Genomic DNA, 17256 nt, shown 5'->3' with positions numbered 1-17256 from the left:
AAGCGACCGTATCCGGAGCGTTCAGAAGTTATCGAGCGTGGTTGTGGAGCGAGTGTAAGGTTCGGAAGTGGAAAGTTGAGCTCGGAGCTCCCCAGACGCGTCGGCCTTGGCGCAGTATCGCGCGGCTGGAACTTTTGTTTGTCCAGAGACTCTTACCTTTACAGACCACCCGACTATTACCTACCCACATTCCGAATCTCTCAATCTTGCTCGGGGCAGCTCTCTACGATGCCAAAAGTACTGGGTTACACGCCGGACTGGCTCAGTCGGCCAAACCCAGGCTACCATCTGTTTGCGCCGAAGCAGACCAACGGAAGTGGAGTCGCTGCAAAGAAACAGGAACCTGGACCACGAAAGACGATTGCGACCCGGGGCTCCGAAATCTTCGTCGCCGTCGGGAACGAAATACGATGGGCGGATTTGGTCAATCTCAAGGAAGAACAACAGCCCGCATACCGAACACTACGAGTCTCGATACCTCTACCAATCACGCGTCTTGCCATTTCTCCCGAGGAAGACTACCTTGCCGTCTCCACCTCGCATACCGTACACGTAATACACCTTCCCGACTCGTCGTTGCTTGGAGCCGGCGAGGACGACGGCCCTTTGAAGCCAAAGACGTTCCAGTTGGGACCAACTGTGCATGTGCTGGAAGAGTCGCCCGTTGCAACAACGCTATGGCATCCTTTGGGCTACCATGGACGCTGTCTGCTCACCGTCACAAAGGCGGGAGTAGTTCGGCTGTGGGAGATCAACCGCGCCGACAGGTCTACCTTCAGTGAGCCGTCGCTCTCCATCGATCTACCCAAACTCGCAAATGCTACAAGCGATCAGGACGATCTGAGCGCCTCCAAATTCGGAGCTTCCAAAGGTTTCTCTCCCGACTCGGTGGAGTTGGAAGTTGCATCTGCATGCTTTGGCGACTTTCCAGACCAAGAAGGTGTCCATGGCTGGGCGCCAATGACGTTGTGGATTGCCACTGTGCTCGGAGATGTATACGCCCTTTGCCCTTTGCTACCGAGCAAATGGCAGCTGATCGAATCACCCGGCAGCCACACCTTTCTTCAGACCCTGACCTCATCCATCAACATCGCTTACGCTGAGCTGTCCGAGGATGATACGTCGCCCAAGCACGAACTGAAGACATCGGAGAAGCAGGTCTCATGGCTATCCGACATCATATACGAGGAACCTCTTGTAGAGGAACGGCCACAGGGTGACACAGTGCAGGTCTTCGCTCGCCCTCAAAGCGCGCCTGCGGTGCCGTTGCTACAGGGGCCTTTCACCATCTCGCCCGAAGTAGACGATTTTGAGCTCAGCGACATGATCGTCTTCTCCCTCAAGACCCTTTCGGAAAGCGAAGAGGACGAGGCTGCAGAAGGTCTTCCTACTGCTGTTGTGTGCTTGCTCACAGACACGAGCAAGGTACATGTCTGCCTAGACCTTGAGGGTATCATTGGACGATGGCTACCATCTCCGGAAGACGAAATCGATGCCATAATAACCACCGATCATGAGTTGATTATCGCGGAAACCGTCACATTGGTGGAAGGCGACGATCCTTCATTCAACCAAAGCATCACGCCGGATGTGCATACCGACTTCTCATTCTTTGTATCCCATGCCAGTGGAGTTTTCTACGTTTCCATGGAGCCTTGGGTCAGGAAGCTTGAGACGGAACTCTCCCAGCCGCAGACTGAGGGCTCGCCTTTCCGTATCAAGCGTATACTGGAATCGGCGAACACCGCTGTAGACCAATACCTACAGCGACGCGTATCCGGCGACGTGGCGGAACAGGAAGTGACCGCAGTTGCTGTCATTGAAGATGGAAACGTCGGCTACCTTCTTCTTACCACTGTAGACGGTGAGCCTCAGGCTGCCCTACTTGATGCGCCTGAAGACGGTCTCCCTACCCAGGAAGAGCTTGCTGAATACATGGCAATCACCGGTCCTACCAAGGAAGTACGTCAGGCGTGGCAGCCATCAAAGGAACTCTACGAGCCGTTTGATCTCTATGGATCTATCAACATTCCCGCGCGACACAGAGGCGCTCTTAAAGATGAAATTAGGTTATCTCCTGCAAACTTGGGGCTCCTCATGGATGTCCATCGCGTACTCTCTGCACAGACGTCTAAACTCCAGCTCGCTGTATCCGATCTGTTCAACCGCGCGACACGACTTCAGGAAGAGTTCAGGGATCAAATATACAGGACGTCTGAGATTGCAACGAACATCGACAGCGTCACTGGTAATGACCAAGCTGGCTCAGAGAACGGATCAACATACGGAAACGCCAACATAGACGACCGCATGGAGAAGGCTATAGCGCGACAAGATCGCATCAACGCTCGCTACGAAGCCCTTCGACGGAAGATGGTCAGCATCGGCTCCAGTGAGCTCAGCGAAAAAGAGAGCAACTGGATTGAAGAGTTACAGACTATGGACAGCGCCATTGACCCCTCGAGCGAGACGTTGACTGACAATGTTGACGGTAGCGAACGCCCCGCCTGGCAACGTCTCGATAGGATCAAGGAGGTACACAAGGAGCAGGCGAAACAGATCGAAGCTGCCATGCAGAACGCCAAACAAAGAAGCGAAAGTGAACAAGCAAGAGGTACTGGTGTCAAAGTACCAAGTCATTCAAGGAAGGCAGAAAACGAGCAGGTACAGGAGTTGATACAGCGGAACGACTTCTTAGTAGAGGCTGCTGTGGATAGGCTGAGAAGTCTGGGAATCAACGTACCTGTTGAAGGCGGGAATTAGGTGTGTAGGAAGTGTGACGTTCACACGTTGTTGTTGAAAGTTCAGGTTCTTGGGTATGGTCGCATGATGAAGAGATTATAGAATGAATGTCTTATAGTTTTGGTATGACTATCAACGTAGCGATATTTGTGCTCATCGACTTGCATATCATGAAATTTACGAGCTTGAATCATCCCCACGTCCCAAGGGCGAGAGAAGGATGTGGCAGGCTAAAAAGTGTAGTGTCAGCTCACCTCACATATACACCCCGCTCATGATCTCCATGCATCCTCTTCAGTTGTGGCGTATACCATGTAAGCTTTGAAATGGTATGACATCGCCGTAATTCTCGTAGCGGAAATTGATTTAATAGTCCATTTCGCCTGCTGTGCCTGCATGATTACTCTCGTTTCCTGTAAATGGGGCGCCCTTGCTTCCAGCCACCTGTGGGGAGGGATGAAGTCGAGCCTGCCAAGCGAGAAGAACAATATTAAGCCAAAAGAGTATACAATTCGCATTTATCGAAGTCGGCTCGGGCCAGCAACACCAAGGCCATGCATGTAACAATAAAAACATCAAAGTGCAGCATTCCCCAATCTTCCAGCTCCAGTTCTCTTTGTTGGCTCCTTTCATGTGAGCTTCTACAATCGGAGTGGGATTTTGGGACGGACTGCCCGTGATGACTAACAACAAAGCGAGACGACGAATACCAGGCGAACAAACAGAACATGGACAGGGCATCAAGTTCGACACCCTCTACGACAATGACTATGTCGTGGGAAACAAGCTCACAGATGAGAAGAGAGCAGAGCTCAACAAGAATGCTGCCGAGATCAACGAAGCGTACGAGACTGTTTCATACCAACTAACTCAAACAACGAAGCGCTCAGGTATACTAATGCTCTGTCAGCTACTTTGACTTCATTACCGACGCCTTTCAGAACGGATGGGGCAACAAATTCCACTTCAGCGGCTATCAACCCGGTGAATCCTGGGCCACAGCCGCAGCCCGCCACGAACACTACCTAGCACTCATTATGGAATTCAAACCCGGTATGAAGGTTCTCGATCTAGGTTGTGGTGTCGGTGGTCCCGCACGTGAAATGGCCATCTTTGCTGGAGTCTACGTCACTGGTCTCACGATTAACGACCTACACGTCGAGCGGAGCAACAAGCTGAATAAGCAAGCGAATCTGCAGGACCAAGTACATATGGTCAAAGGCACATTTTCAGACCTTCCATTCGCCGATGAGACGTTTGACATGGTTTTTGCCATCGAAGCGCTCTGCTGTGCACCGGATCAGCATAAAGCGTATACCGAGGCCTTACGAGTGCTGAAACCTGGGGGTAAGATCGGTATCTTGGATTGGGTCATGACTGACAAGTACGATGATTCTAATACAGAACATCGCATGATACGAGGGAGGATTGAAAGAAATGGGGCCGTGCCGCACATGATCACGCCCAAGACTAGGATTGCGGCATTGGTGAAAGCGGGTTTTGAAATGGTTAGCGAAGAGGATCGTGCTACTGCTAAGGCTAATCCGATACCTTGGTGGTAAGTAATCCTCTGCCTTCTTGTTCGACTGAGCGACTTTGGTACTGATGCGATGTGATACAGGCACGCGATCGATTATAAACATTATCCGACGTGGCACGACTGGAGCTACTGTGTGTGGATGACTAGGCCAATTTACTATGCTTCTCGGGTGTTTATCAATACGCTGTATTTCCTGGGTCTCATACCGCGATACGGTGTGACTGCTTCGTACACAGTCGGAGAGTGTGTGTACTCATGCAGAGATGGTGGGAAATTAGGTATCTTCAGCCCGATGCATATGTTCGTGGCTCGTAAGCCTGGGATAGAGAAACCTTGAACAAGTTTTTCGAAGTCTGTAGTGACCAAAGACAGTGTAGACAGAAGAATTGGCCAGTTGTCTTAATCCAATGTGTCTTCTCGTCTTAGCAATTGTATCGGTCTGGGAGATTGCGATGCTGTATGATGTGAGAAGAGAAGATGCTATAGTTAACCCCACGATGATGCCACACAAAAAGAGAGCCCACAACGTCGGCTCGGCTAGCCTAATTTAGTGTCTTCGGCAAACGTACCAGAGCCTCATCGCGTGACCTCATACAACACCATCGAATCCTCACAACCCGAAAACCAACAATCGAAATGCCTTCCAAACCAGCAGTAATATCTGTAATCGGCTCCCTGAATGTCGACCTCGTAACCCGCACACCCCGCGTCCCCACTGGCGGTGAAACCCTGACCAGTGAATCTTTCAACATCGGCTGGGGTGGGAAGGGCGCCAATCAAGCTGTCGCCTGTGCCCGTCTCTCACGCACCAAGGCTCAAGCTTCGTCATCTCATACTTCCGATGTGGAAGTACGTATGGTGGGTGCAGTGGGTGATGATGAGTTTCACGAGGGTTTCCTGAAAGCCTTGCGAGAGGACGGATTATCGACGGAGAAAGTACAGATCTTGAAAGGAAAGAAGACGGGTGTTGCCGTTATCATCGTTGAGACCGGCTCTGGGGAGAACAGGATCATGTTCTGTCCCGGTGCCAATGGGGATGTGAAAGTGCAAGATCTTGTTGATGAGGATGCGGGGGTTGCGCTTTTCCAACTGGAACTGCCATTGGAGGTTGTGTTGCATAATATGAAGACCGCAAGGGAGAAAGGCGTCGAGACTATTATTAACCCAGCGCCTGCGATACCGTTGCCAGATGAGGCTTATCACGGCTTAGGCCACCTCATCGTTAACGAGACTGAAGCTGCGATCTTGTCGGGCATCGAGAAGCCAACTTCGTGGGACGAGGTTGCTGCTGTGTTTATTGCAAGGGGTGTCAAGAATGTTATCATCACGCTTGGTGGCGAGGTAAACCTTTCCTCGTCGTACACTGTGACTTGTACTAACGCGAGTTTAGGGCGTGTTCTACAAGACCGCAAAGCAACAGGAGGCATCTCAGCAAGGTCACATTGTGCCAGCACGTAAAGTCAAGGTTGTCGACACTACAGCCGCTGGTGATACGTTTGCTGGCGCGTATACAGTTGCTGTTGCACGCTGGAAAGCTATGGCGCGAGGAGCAGATTTCGATCTCGATACTGCCATTGCGCATGCTAACAGGGCAGCGTCTATGACGGTGCAGAAAGCAGGTGCGCAGTCCAGTATACCATGGGCCGACGAAGTACCAGAGTCATGATCGTCAAGAAGATCCAAGTTAAGCAAGTAAACTGAGAAATTAGTATCAGATCGGTCGAATCCATCAACTGTCTGTACCTGTGTCAATTCCACCTGCATTTGAGAACCATATCAACACTTCATCTTTGGAACGCTTAGAACATCCACATCTTCCTCATCTCTCCCGCATACACTCCTTCATTCTTCACAAAGTGATTACAATGTGCCGTTCCCTCAAACACAACTTCACTGACATCCCAGCCCTTTTCTCTCGCCGTATCCGCATGCTCAACAACATCTTTCCAATCCGTCATGCGGTCAGTTTTGCTATACAGGTAGCATATTCTCCTCTTCGTGCCCTTTTCCGCTCCACACACGAAGTCCTCATCTAACAGTGTCCGGCGAACCAAGACCTCGGGATACTCGTAGCGGCCCAATGCCACGCTCGCAAATAGGCCAAGGAGGATCCCATGTACGAATACATAGCCAGCCAACCGCAGGATACCTGGCGGTAGTGACAAAACCATGGCGTTGTAGGATTTCCAGTAGTAGCCTGCTGCGGGTCCTGAATCCATGATGATGCCAACCAAAGGCAGGGATGCGGAGGTCTGAGTATGCAAGGCGAGTAGTAGTGCAGTGGCAGAGATTGGACCGCCGTTTGAGAAGGTGTGAAGGAGAATTCTGGGCCCTTGATACTTCTTTGATTGGTGTTCCAATACAGACGCGGCGATACATGCCGGATAAGTGCATTCACCAAGTACCGTACGAACTACTTCGATAGCTGGCATTATAGCTTTGCGTTGCGTAGGATAAGAGCTTGTTACCGTTGCCACATCGCTTTGGATAAGCAGGATCTTGGCGTTGGGAGCAATAGTACGGTAGGACGTGATGTACTTGTCGATATGCTTCCGTGCAGCACCAAGCCATGTGCACAAAATGATAAGCTCGCCGGGGTTGTATGCTGGTGGAGTGTAAAGTGATATGCTTGGGCCGAGTTTGGAGAAGGATGGCGGCGGTGGTGTGGGCGCAGGACGCGTTGCTTTCGAGGCGGTGGACATGTTACTCAACAATGGGCTATGCATGAAGGTCCATCAACTTTCTTGATGAATTTATTTCTTTACACACGTTCACTAATCCGCGAAATCCTCCCGAGGCTTGTAACAGCGCGCCTTGTATCCGTAAAAGCCGGTGCCTTGAGTGTAAGCATGCACGGTTAGGCGTACATGAGCTGCTAACGAGGTTGGGCTGACCTTGCGAGCTCGCGTGGGAACGCAATTGGTCTAGCATGGCTTGGGAGAATCTCTAAATGGCTATAAGTGCGACCTCTCAATTCTGGGCTCACAGATAGGCCAATCTTGTTACAACAAGGACATGGTTCGACGTGTTTGAAAGAACTTCGGCTCGTACCCTTACATCAAGCCGTAGTCGTTGTCGTCCATGGGTAACGGTTCGACCATACTGAGTTCACCGAACTCACTACTGACTTCTTCAGCGTCGTAGTCATAATCATCAAAGTCATCTTGATGTTCATCGCCGGTGCTTTTATCTTTGGTAGTATCGCATCCTTCCAGGACAAGGACTTCAGTAACAGCGACGTCAGTGCCGTTTTTCTTTAAGCGAACGGCCGAGTTCTCCGTGTTGGGATGGTCGTGTGAGTCTGGCAGCAATGTCGTAGAGTTAGGAATGCTTTTAGAGCTGTCCAGAAAGGGCTCGTTAGATAAACTCGATGCTGATGCATTGAAGTTTGGAGAAAGACCCTCTTGTGTACCAGAGGGTGTGAGAGATAAACCAGACAGTTCGGAGTTGCTTTTGGGAGCAGCTGCAGGTTCTGGCTCTGAGAAATCTATCAGAGAGTTCGAAGAGTCTTGAGTAGTTGGGGCTGGCCGGTGTTGAGGCTGGGGAATAGGCTTCTGCGTTTGCTCATTTGCTGCTTTGCGTTTAGCCTCCTTTTGGGCTCGAGCCTTTCGCTTTTCTGCCTCCTCAAGAGCGCGTTCTTGTTCAGCCACCTTGTTGAAATCCACATCACCAAAACCAAGTTTAACCATTATCGTACCCGCCAAGTACCGGTACCTGTCATGTCCACTGACAAGCTTGCTCACATCAACGTTCTCTACACCATGAACGCTCTCGACTTCCTGTAGACCTGCCACACCTACTTGCAGTTTCGCTGACCGATAGAGGAAGCCGAGTACGTAGTCTTCCTTGCTGTAGACATTGACAATACGCCCTGCAACGACCGATCGTATTTGCCTCCAGCGTTTGGGGTTTGCTGGTGCAGGAGTACCCATAAGAACAGCGGATTCGACGAGACCAAATGCGTGTTGTTCCGCAAGCTCAATCAGACATGCATATACAACACGCGCGCCGACCGAGTACCCGGTGAGGGTTACAGGTCTCTTTCCTTGCACGCCATCGATAAGAGCATGCGCGAGAACCTTACCAGCCTTATCAGCTCGAGCAAGTGCAACACTAAAGGGGTTATCCAACACGCTGGCAGCTTTGACAAGGCCGAGTGGCCATAGACCGGCATACAACGCTCCGAGAAGCGTACGACTGACTACAGCATACGTGACACCGTCAAAAGCATATCCGAAAAGAACGTCATTGAGTGAGTTTCCGAGACGCAGCATCGCGTCAAGCTCAAAACGCAACGCAAATGGCTCAGTAGTTCCAGAGTCAACCACTTCCCAGGGCTTACTGACATCAGCTGGCGAGTTCAGCCACCCGCTGACACCAATGAAGACACGCAGTCGATGTTGTTCACGTTTCTGAGGGTCACGGGCATCTTGTTCATCAGCCCAATCGAGTTCGCGCTGGTTTGCCGGTCGATCAGGATCTGACACGCTTAGCTGCTAGACGAGGGTTCATATCAGATGCTGACATACCTTGGACTGGAAGAAACTCAAAGTCTCGAATTTCCTTTGCGTACTGCTCCATTACACGTCCTGTCATCTTGGCACCGTAGGCCCCGAACAATGATCCGACGAGCACTGAGCTACCTGCCAACGCACCAAGGTACGTTGAAACGACCCCAAGGCCAAGTCCGCCCATGACTGTACCTAAGCCGGCGGCGAGTAGGGGTGCAGCAAGACCACCCGTGACGCCGATCAGAACTGCACCGCCTACAGTTGCGAGGCCAACCTTCCAGCGGCGTGACGCGGCATCGTTGGATGCTTGATTCTTTGCTGTTGCTTCGGCGTCCATTTGTGAGGCAGCCGTCGCTAAGAGGCCTTGTGCAACCGACTTCTCATGCTCGCCCAGCAGATCAACCTCTAGTTTCAGACTACTTGCGAGACGTAGCAGCAAGATGCGCGAATGTGCCGAGTATTGTTCCAAGCTCAGCAAGAGAAGCAAAAGGCAATGCAAGATCAGGACACGCTTCTTTTCCTCGAGAGCCAGCAGTCTAGTCTCTATGACCTCGTACTGACCATGTTTTGTATTCTCGGATTGCTTAGATGTCGCGTTGGCAAAAGGGTCGACGTCGTCGAAATCGATAAGCGAGGAGATGCCTTGCTTTTGCCGTTCGTTTTGCTCCGATATTTGCTTTCGCTTCGCTTTTGCTTGTCGCACAGTCTCACCCCGAACAGAGACAACATCGCATATGCGGTGCATAACACTCGCGCGCCATTTATCGAAGAATGTCAAGGCGCTTCGTCGCAAAGCTTGCATTTGGGTGGAATCATGCTCTTGCGATCTTTCCCTCGAAGGGGAGGGTCTTATCGCAGTTTGTCGAGGCTCGTCGAGGCTTATAAGGTCTGGTGTGGGTGTCTTGGTATTGGGTGCAGACGATCGGCTCGCAACAGAAGGGGTCGATTCGGGATTGTTGTATGGCTCGAATGTAGCAGTGATATCGGTTCGCATGGCATCGATGCTTAAGAGCACGAGGAGTGCCAATTCGACGCGAAGTGTGGGTGTTTCGAGGACCGATGTAAGCGATGCTCCCTCATCTTTGCTTGTCTTGTCTGGAGCATTACCAGATATCGCACTGGCAAAGTTCGAAAACATGGCGGCCTAGTAGAGCATCAAGAAGCAGAATACGTGGGTATACTTTCAGTGACGAGGGATGGTGCATTGTGAACTGCGCCACTTGATTGACTGGGCGCCTGAGTCGCAGAGCTAGGCCCCCATGATATCGGGTATCACCATCCTTTGGGTTACCCCCGGCACGAAAACAGACGCGAGCAATTAGAAGTTATCAAGCGTGGCTAACAAGAGACCAGGCGCGTTGGTGTTATCGTTCTGGCGGGAACGAGGCAGCTAGATTATACGCGTGGCATATGTCGCGACGCGGCGTGATCTCGCGACAGATGGAATGTCCCCACATTAGCCGGCCCGGGCCTAGCGCAATTGGCCATCGTACAAGAGGGCAGGCAACTCGCTCTGGCCTACTTTCCCAACATGCAGCGCTCTAGGAATTTCGCAATTGTTTTCTCACCCTTATCGTATACTTGTGTTCATAGCTGCATATATGAAATACACCGCTCTAGATAACAAGGATCCTAATTCCGAAGGTAGACAAGTAGCAAACACCCCTGAACAGAGGTAGACTAGCAGGTCAACGTGAGTGGTATAAAGGGTTTCAGATTGACTCGTTGTATATCGTCAGTAATTAAGTGGCTTTACGGCCTATAGTATATTTAGTCATCGGCTTATTTGCTCCTCTTGTAAATCTTCTGGAGGAAGGTCTCGAAGACCTCCTTCTTCAAGCCCTCGCTCTCATCGACCTTGTCGATCTTAGCCCTCAAGTCGGCAACACGCTCCTCTTCCCATTGCTCGTAGAAGTCCTTCAGTTTCAGCTCGTGGTACAACTCTTTGACCTTGGCCTCCTTCTGTGAGTCCTTTTGGCCGTAGTTGTCCTCTAGCAGTTTCCGTTGCTCGGGGTTGACCTTCTTCAGAGCCTGGTTGATCAACCACGAGCACTTGTTGTCCATGATGTCTGTACCGATCTTGCCGAGAACGGAGGGGTCGGCGAAAGCGTCAAGGTAGTCGTCTTGTGCCTGGAAGTATTCGCCCATGGGGATGAGAATGTCTTCTGCGGTCTGCAAGTTCTTTGGCGTGGCTGCACCGGCGTAGTAGAGGGCCAGTGCGACCGGGAGGTAGAAAGAGTAGTAGGCAGTCTTGTAAATGACGATGAAAGTGAACTTGTCAAGGCTGAAGTTGTCAAGGTTGACATCGTCTTCGGGCGCAGTCAGCAGATCGCACAGCTGGCCGCATTCCGTCTGGAATGTAACCTCGTGGAACAGCTCCATCATGTCGACATAGCTCTTCTCTTGACGGAAGTGCTTCTTAAGAAGTACGTAAATGGCCGACTCGAGCATAAAAGCGTCGTTGATGGCAATCATGCCAACCTTGGGTGCAAGGTACCAGCAAGGGCTACCACGGCGGGTCTTTGAAGAGTCCATGATGTCGTCGGAAACCAGGAAGAAAGCCTGGAGGAGTTCGATCATCCATCCTAGGAGAGCAGCACGGAAGTATTCCTCTGATGACGGATCAAGAGTCTTTTTCTGGAGGATTGAAGTGGTGTCAATGACAGACATGCCACGGTTGCATTTTCCGCCAACAGTGTTGTAGTCGAGCGACTATGTGATGTGGTAAGCAAGTTGGACCCTGAATGCACCGTTCGGGATGTGGATGTACCTTTGTGAACCAATCAAGGGACTGCTTGGGCAGTTTGTACCCATTGCAGTGCTCCTGGAGGTCGGCAACAATGCGCGGCCATACGCTTTCGAATTCTTTGAGTGTGGTAGGCATCTTGCGCGCAGTGAATTGGGTATCTTTACAGAGCAGGGTCAAGATAGAGGGGCAGTAGCAGATGTAGGGGTGCGGGCGGTGAATGAGTCTAATTTCCGCGGCGGTCAAAGGTTCCGCCGGGCCATTGTTTGTGCCCCACCCTGCCGCTACAGGAAGCTCACCATCAACACGCGCATCGGCGGCAGCGACATCACGCGCAAGAGCATCGGACAATGATTTGAAGCGGAGACCGGGCACTGTCTTTCTGATATCCACGCGATGGGCACCTTATCCCAGGCCGACGAGGCCCAATTGAAGGCGCAACTCCAGGACGCCGTCATCGGGTGTACAGAGCGCTGTCTCTACCACTCTGCGAAATGGTAAGTGCCGAGTGTAAAATGTACCGACCTTTGCATGCTGATGTTGACAAGGGCCGCAGAACTACTCGATTCGCTCCCCTCGGCCGATGATGACGACGACAACGCCTCGGACACCGACGTTGACTCTCCCATGTCCGACGCCCAACCTCCACAAACACCCAACCTCATACGGAAAGACCCCACGGAAGCGCGTTTGGAAGCACGTGAAGCGCACAAGTTCCTCCTCGCCAAGACTTACTTCGACTGCCGTGAATATGACCGATGCGCCGCCGTCTTCCTGCCTGGCCCTTTACCCAAGGGCGCGTCGCAGCCACCTTCCACGCCTACTGCCAAGTCGAAGCAGGGGGCCAAGGGAAAGGCGAAGATGGTCACCCCGTCCAAGTCGAAGCTTTCCAACGACACAATGAAAGGCATCAGTCAAAAGTCGTTGTTCCTTGCGCTCTATGCAAAGTACATCGCTGGGGAGAAGCGTATGAACGAGGATAGTGAGATGATTCTTGGTCCTCAAGATGGCGGCGTGACTCTGAACAAGGAGCTACCGACAGTCGCCGCTGTTCTAGAAGAATGGTTCAGAGATCTGCCTAACAGCGGACGGCAACCGCAGGGCTGGCTAGAGTACCTGTATGGCATGGTGCTGGCCAAGGGAAAGAATGAGCAACTTGCCATCGACTACCTCATCAAGAGTGTTCACCAGTATACTTACAACTGGGGTGCGTGGCAGGAGCTGCAAGCACTACTCAGCACTATGGAAGAGCTTAACAACATCGTCACACGGCTACCACAGAATCTGATGACTTTCATCTTCCACGTTACGTCGTCTCAGGAGCTCTATGTAGTCAACGAACAGATTCACACCTCGCTGTCGCAAATTCTGACCATCTTCCCCTCATCGGCTTTTCTAAAGACCCAGCGGGCGTTGCTGCATTACCACAATAAAGACTTCGACGACGCCGAACAGATCTTTTCCGACTTGCTCATATCAGATCCACACCGCGTCGATCATCTGGACAACTACTCCAACATCTTGTACGTGATGGGCATGCGACCCAAGCTTGCCTTCTTGGCTCAGCTTGCCACAGCAACCGACAAGTTTCGGCCAGAGACCTGCTGCGTGGTAGGAAACTACTACTCCCTGAAATCGGAGCATGAGAAGGCCGTCATGTACTTCCGGAGAGCTCTGACTCTTGATCGGACGTTCCTTTCTGCCTGGACGCTCATGGGTCATGAGTTCGTTGAGATGAAGAACACTCATGCTGCTATTGAGTCATACCGTCGTGCTGTTGATGTCAATCGTAAAGACTACCGCGCATGGTATGGACTTGGTCAAACATATGAAGTGCTGGAAATGCACTCATACGCTCTCTTCTATCACCAGCGCGCCGCTGCTCTACGACCTTACGACCCGAAGTTATGGATGGCTGTCGGCCAATGTTTCGGTAAAGTGGGCAAGATCATGAACGGTATCCGATCATACAAGCGCGCCTTAGTGGCAGGCTCATACTATGACGCTGGTGTTGGTGCCTCTTTCGGCAGCGGCGAAGTCACTGGCCTTGGGGGTGGTATCCTCGATCCAGAAGTACTCTACCAAATCGCCTTGCTGTACGAGAGGATAAACAATATGAACGAATGCGCTGCATATATGGAACTGGTGCTCGCACAAGAGGAAGGCCCAGATTACGAGGAAGTGGGCTCCGAAGGCGCTGGTGGTGTTGGGGTCACTGCAACCACTAGTAAAGCCCGGCTCTGGCTCGCTCGATGGGAGTACATGCGTGGCATGTACCAGCGAGCTATGGAATTGGCAAATGAACTTTGCCAAGATGGTGTAGAAGTTGAAGATGCAAAAGCGCTAGTAAGGGACATTAGAGCGCGTATGGAGCGTGGTGGAGAGGACGCAGAAGATTGATTTAGCATAGCGTCTCAGCAATTTGGGCATTTGCAGGCGTACAGGTATGTCATAACTAACAATGATACCCAAGCAATACTGGATCGCAACATGTATCACATACTACTTGATAGCGCATTACAGGATTCCGATTCATTTCTTCCTCTTCAATTCAAAGACGCTCAGTGTCACCAACGTGAATGTCTACTTGCCGTACAGATGCGCCGTCCTACCCTCACCCCATCGAGGATTACCACCACTCTCCTTTTCCCAGCGCTTATCTTCGTCCTCCATCTCCCTCATCCTCGCACCTCCATCTTTCTTCTTGATCCAGCTTCCTGGCTTGAACTCACTCAGGTCTTTGTTCTTCTCTTCATTGATTCTATTGTTCCCATTGCTCTCTTCACTTGCGTCCTTGCGGTTAGCTTCTGCCAAAGCAAGATTTTCAACTTCTCGTATCCGCAGCTCGGCTATAATATAGTTCAATGTTCTTTGCATCTCACGCGCGTCATGGCCGCGGCAATCCAAGATGTAGAGCTGATTTGTTATTGAAGCTTGAGCAGAGATGAGTGAGGGAGTGGGTGAGAGGCGGATAGCAGACGGGTCCCAGGGGTGGGGATGGGTAAAAGCGTGAAGGGCTAAAGAGGATGACATTCTAGACAATTGACAATGTGCTTATGTTGTGGTATTGGGTATTCCGAGACCCTGGAGGTTGAATACGAATTGGGTGTGGAAGGATAGTTGGATGGTTGGAGTGGGATATGTGCGAGAAATAGGGTTTGGTCTTGTGATGTAAGCCGCCAATCTGTTGTGGCTCGCTGACGTGACAAGAAAACACGTAGGAAATGTGTTATCACAAATGTAACATCAGTGCTGCCTACTGTGAAGAAACGCTTTGTTGCTATTTACCATGGTCACAAAGGAGTCGCGAGCAGCTGGTGCAGTGTGCATCATTGGCATGTACACTTTTCGCAGCTCTATTCGTACCACAGCCGTTGAACTCATGGTAGCGTTCAACTAAATTGGTATTCACAGCTTCCTGGAACGGCGGCGTTACCGGTCAGACAGCGGATATCTAGTCTCTCATTTTCTGCTGTTGAACTCCACACTAACATTTTCTCCTCATCATTAGAGGAACAGCTCAACGAAGAAATCGAATTCTGCAGCCCAAGAACTGCAACAAAACAGACCCGTCTGCCTTCCATAATCTACTAAATGTTGCCACTATTTTTAACCAGCGGTCCGCCCCATCCCTGGGGAAGGTCCTTCATCGAAGGTGTTGGTCTAGAAGAACTTCTTTCGGTACACAATAAAATGTACTACTACCTGCAGGAGCGCACCCAAGACGATGGCGTTCGTAGCAGGGTTCGAGTTACAGCGAGCAGGATTCAGGAGCGACTTCAGCAGCACGGCGCGAGGAAGCTCATTGGAGCAACAGGAGGTGGTGGAAGCATCAACATGCAGCTGTCAGCGCCATCACCAGCACCAGCACAACTACGACAAGACATCATCGAGCGACAGCAAGTACAGTCGCAACTACAAATTCAGCAGCCAGCTCAGGAAGCATTCACCGTGGTACCCTTCGCTCAACAACAGCCTATGCCACAGTCCATACATCAGGGTCTCATGTATCAGCAACAGGCTCCACTCCAGCAGGGCATTCTCTATCACCCACAACAGCAGCCTCAGTCATTCAACATCACCACTCCAGAGGCTACGCCTACTTTGGCATCTGTACCGGTGCGGAATATTGTGATTGAACAAATTGACAGCCCAAGGATTGTATACTTTAGTCGTCGTAGGAGACTGCGTAACCAGGGACTGCTGTACTATAGTGATGATAGTGATTGAGTTTGACGGGTGTCTTTGATATGTCTGTGGATGGGCGTTGAAGGTGGGTGACGGCGATAACAAAGGTGTTGAATGATATGTTGGCTCTTTAGTAACGTAAACCCGAAAACACCGATCTTGTACCAAGCAAATGTTTATAAAATGATCCAATCTGATGCGCGCTCGTGTTCATCAAATACAGTTGGCGACTGACTCGAAGAACAATACACAATCAATACATCAAGGCAACAGGAAAACATGGGGAATAGTCTGTTTCATCGACTCGGTCATCCCCCTCGGCTCCAAATTTGCGCCGTCTTCGATCATGGTAGATGATCAAACTCGTGTGATGGATTTGTGTGATTGGAAATCATGAGCGGCATATACATGCCAACGACGTCAAAAGCGATTATTTCTTCAGCGACAAAGAGGCAGTCATACAGCTATTTACTAGGAACTATAACATCACAACTTCGTCACTGCCCAAGGTGTGCATTGAAGGGTATCAAGGTTTAGAATTTTATTGTGATATTCACATATGAGGTTGTAGTAGTGATCTAGCGTGATGTTGTCCAAAGATTACACACGCGTGGCAATCCCGGCATTCGAGACTTTGACATGCATGTCGCCATTCATAGTCAGGCTTATAGCATATAAAATCTCCGCACTATGATTTTCCTTGCTACATACTACCATAATCTACAAGCCAAAACTCGATATCCTCCTGCAGCAAAGATAGTCTGTACTCGCTGAAACATAACAAAACCTCGAACAACACTGGGTACACACATTTGACATGTCTCGTTTCAGTTCCTACAGTCCTTCTGTTTTCCATTGGGAACATCCTTGGGACTTGGAGCACCTGGGGTCCTGCTCGAGTTCCGAGCTTAGGAGCGTCTACAATCAAATCGACAGGGCATTCAACAACGGAGGCATACCTTCCGGTCTCTTGAGTGACGTGCGCCTGACGCAGCGCAGAATCAGGCGCGTTCTTCAGGGGAGGGATTTACTCGATTCTAATATGTTGGATGCGTGGAATATCAGGCTAGAAGATTCAGGCGACTTGGATTTCCTGCGTCGCGCGTCCCCAGATTTCGTCATCGGACAGACTGTACAGCAGAGAGTTATCAACCTTCCGGCACTTCGGCCCAACATCGCTATTCAGACCATCCAAGCTCCGTCGCCAAATATTACCTTCCAGACTATGCAGACCCCCCAGCCTGCTGCTCCCCTCATGCAACCTGAACTTCCTAAGCGACTCAGATTTCGTGATCAGTGGGGCAATATCGTCGAAGAGCGTGACGAGACAGAACAGGAGAAGAGTGATAGAGAATTTCAGGAATGGAAGGAGAAGTTTGGCATCAAGTAGGAGCCGCTTAGCCCGGGTCGGATGAGGGAATAGGTGCTTCGATAGAGTGAGCATAATGAAGTCCGGACCAGGCATGAAAATGTACGAACCAAGGAGTAGTGTCTTGATAGAATTGAAATTGTTCTCTTACTGAATAAGA

General features: G+C 50.8%; 10 protein-coding genes across 10 annotated transcripts; 6 read left to right on the top strand and 4 right to left on the bottom strand.

Annotated features, from left to right (window-relative positions):
- Positions 1 to 228: 228 nt before the first annotated feature.
- AA0111_g5550 (Nucleoporin) lies at positions 229 to 2763 on the top strand (the record flags this gene model as incomplete). The annotated part of the gene is made up of 1 exon (XM_028651674.1): positions 229 to 2763. One exon carries the CDS (start codon positions 229 to 231, stop codon positions 2761 to 2763), a length of 2535 nt encoding a protein of 844 aa, XP_028506733.1.
- Positions 2764 to 3421: 658 nt separating this feature from the next.
- On the top strand, positions 3422 to 4304 carry AA0111_g5549 (hypothetical protein; the record flags this gene model as incomplete). Its single annotated transcript, XM_028651672.1, has 2 exons — positions 3422 to 3585; positions 3653 to 4304. The coding sequence occupies 2 exons, from the start codon at positions 3422 to 3424 to the stop codon at positions 4302 to 4304; spliced, it is 816 nt and encodes a 271-aa protein (XP_028506922.1).
- A 614-nt stretch (positions 4305 to 4918) lies between these two features.
- Positions 4919 to 5948, top strand: AA0111_g5548 (hypothetical protein; the record flags this gene model as incomplete). Its single annotated transcript, XM_028651671.1, has 2 exons — positions 4919 to 5623; positions 5673 to 5948. The coding sequence occupies 2 exons, from the start codon at positions 4919 to 4921 to the stop codon at positions 5946 to 5948; spliced, it is 981 nt and encodes a 326-aa protein (XP_028506921.1).
- A 133-nt stretch (positions 5949 to 6081) lies between these two features.
- AA0111_g5547 (hypothetical protein) lies at positions 6082 to 6984 on the bottom strand (the record flags this gene model as incomplete). The annotated part of the gene is made up of 1 exon (XM_028651670.1): positions 6082 to 6984. The coding sequence occupies one exon, from the start codon at positions 6982 to 6984 to the stop codon at positions 6082 to 6084; it is 903 nt and encodes a 300-aa protein (XP_028506917.1).
- A 351-nt stretch (positions 6985 to 7335) lies between these two features.
- On the bottom strand, positions 7336 to 9931 carry AA0111_g5546 (hypothetical protein; the record flags this gene model as incomplete). The annotated part of the gene is made up of 2 exons (XM_028651669.1): positions 7336 to 8762; positions 8812 to 9931. The coding sequence occupies 2 exons, from the start codon at positions 9929 to 9931 to the stop codon at positions 7336 to 7338; spliced, it is 2547 nt and encodes an 848-aa protein (XP_028506916.1).
- A 644-nt stretch (positions 9932 to 10575) lies between these two features.
- Positions 10576 to 11677, bottom strand: AA0111_g5545 (Farnesyl pyrophosphate synthase; the record flags this gene model as incomplete). Its single annotated transcript, XM_028651668.1, has 2 exons — positions 10576 to 11505; positions 11564 to 11677. The coding sequence occupies 2 exons, from the start codon at positions 11675 to 11677 to the stop codon at positions 10576 to 10578; spliced, it is 1044 nt and encodes a 347-aa protein (XP_028506915.1).
- Positions 11678 to 11935: 258 nt separating this feature from the next.
- Positions 11936 to 13939, top strand: AA0111_g5544 (Anaphase-promoting complex subunit 8; the record flags this gene model as incomplete). The annotated part of the gene is made up of 2 exons (XM_028651667.1): positions 11936 to 12036; positions 12088 to 13939. 2 exons carry the CDS (start codon positions 11936 to 11938, stop codon positions 13937 to 13939), a joined length of 1953 nt encoding a protein of 650 aa, XP_028506914.1.
- A 183-nt stretch (positions 13940 to 14122) lies between these two features.
- AA0111_g5543 (hypothetical protein) lies at positions 14123 to 14572 on the bottom strand (the record flags this gene model as incomplete). Its single annotated transcript, XM_028651666.1, has 1 exon — positions 14123 to 14572. The coding sequence occupies one exon, from the start codon at positions 14570 to 14572 to the stop codon at positions 14123 to 14125; it is 450 nt and encodes a 149-aa protein (XP_028506920.1).
- A 660-nt stretch (positions 14573 to 15232) lies between these two features.
- On the top strand, positions 15233 to 15769 carry AA0111_g5542 (hypothetical protein; the record flags this gene model as incomplete). The annotated part of the gene is made up of 1 exon (XM_028651665.1): positions 15233 to 15769. One exon carries the CDS (start codon positions 15233 to 15235, stop codon positions 15767 to 15769), a length of 537 nt encoding a protein of 178 aa, XP_028506919.1.
- A 1000-nt stretch (positions 15770 to 16769) lies between these two features.
- AA0111_g5541 (hypothetical protein) lies at positions 16770 to 17117 on the top strand (the record flags this gene model as incomplete). Its single annotated transcript, XM_028651664.1, has 1 exon — positions 16770 to 17117. The coding sequence occupies one exon, from the start codon at positions 16770 to 16772 to the stop codon at positions 17115 to 17117; it is 348 nt and encodes a 115-aa protein (XP_028506918.1).
- Between the last annotated feature and the right edge of the window lie 139 nt (positions 17118 to 17256).

Source organism: Alternaria arborescens (genome assembly GCF_004154835.1).
Source record: "Alternaria arborescens strain FERA 675 chromosome Unknown contig_11, whole genome shotgun sequence".
In the NCBI taxonomy this organism is placed as follows: Eukaryota; Fungi; Ascomycota; class Dothideomycetes; order Pleosporales; family Pleosporaceae; genus Alternaria; species Alternaria arborescens.
Note: the sequence above shows the minus strand (reverse complement) of the source record. Positions and strands in the feature narration are given on the sequence as shown.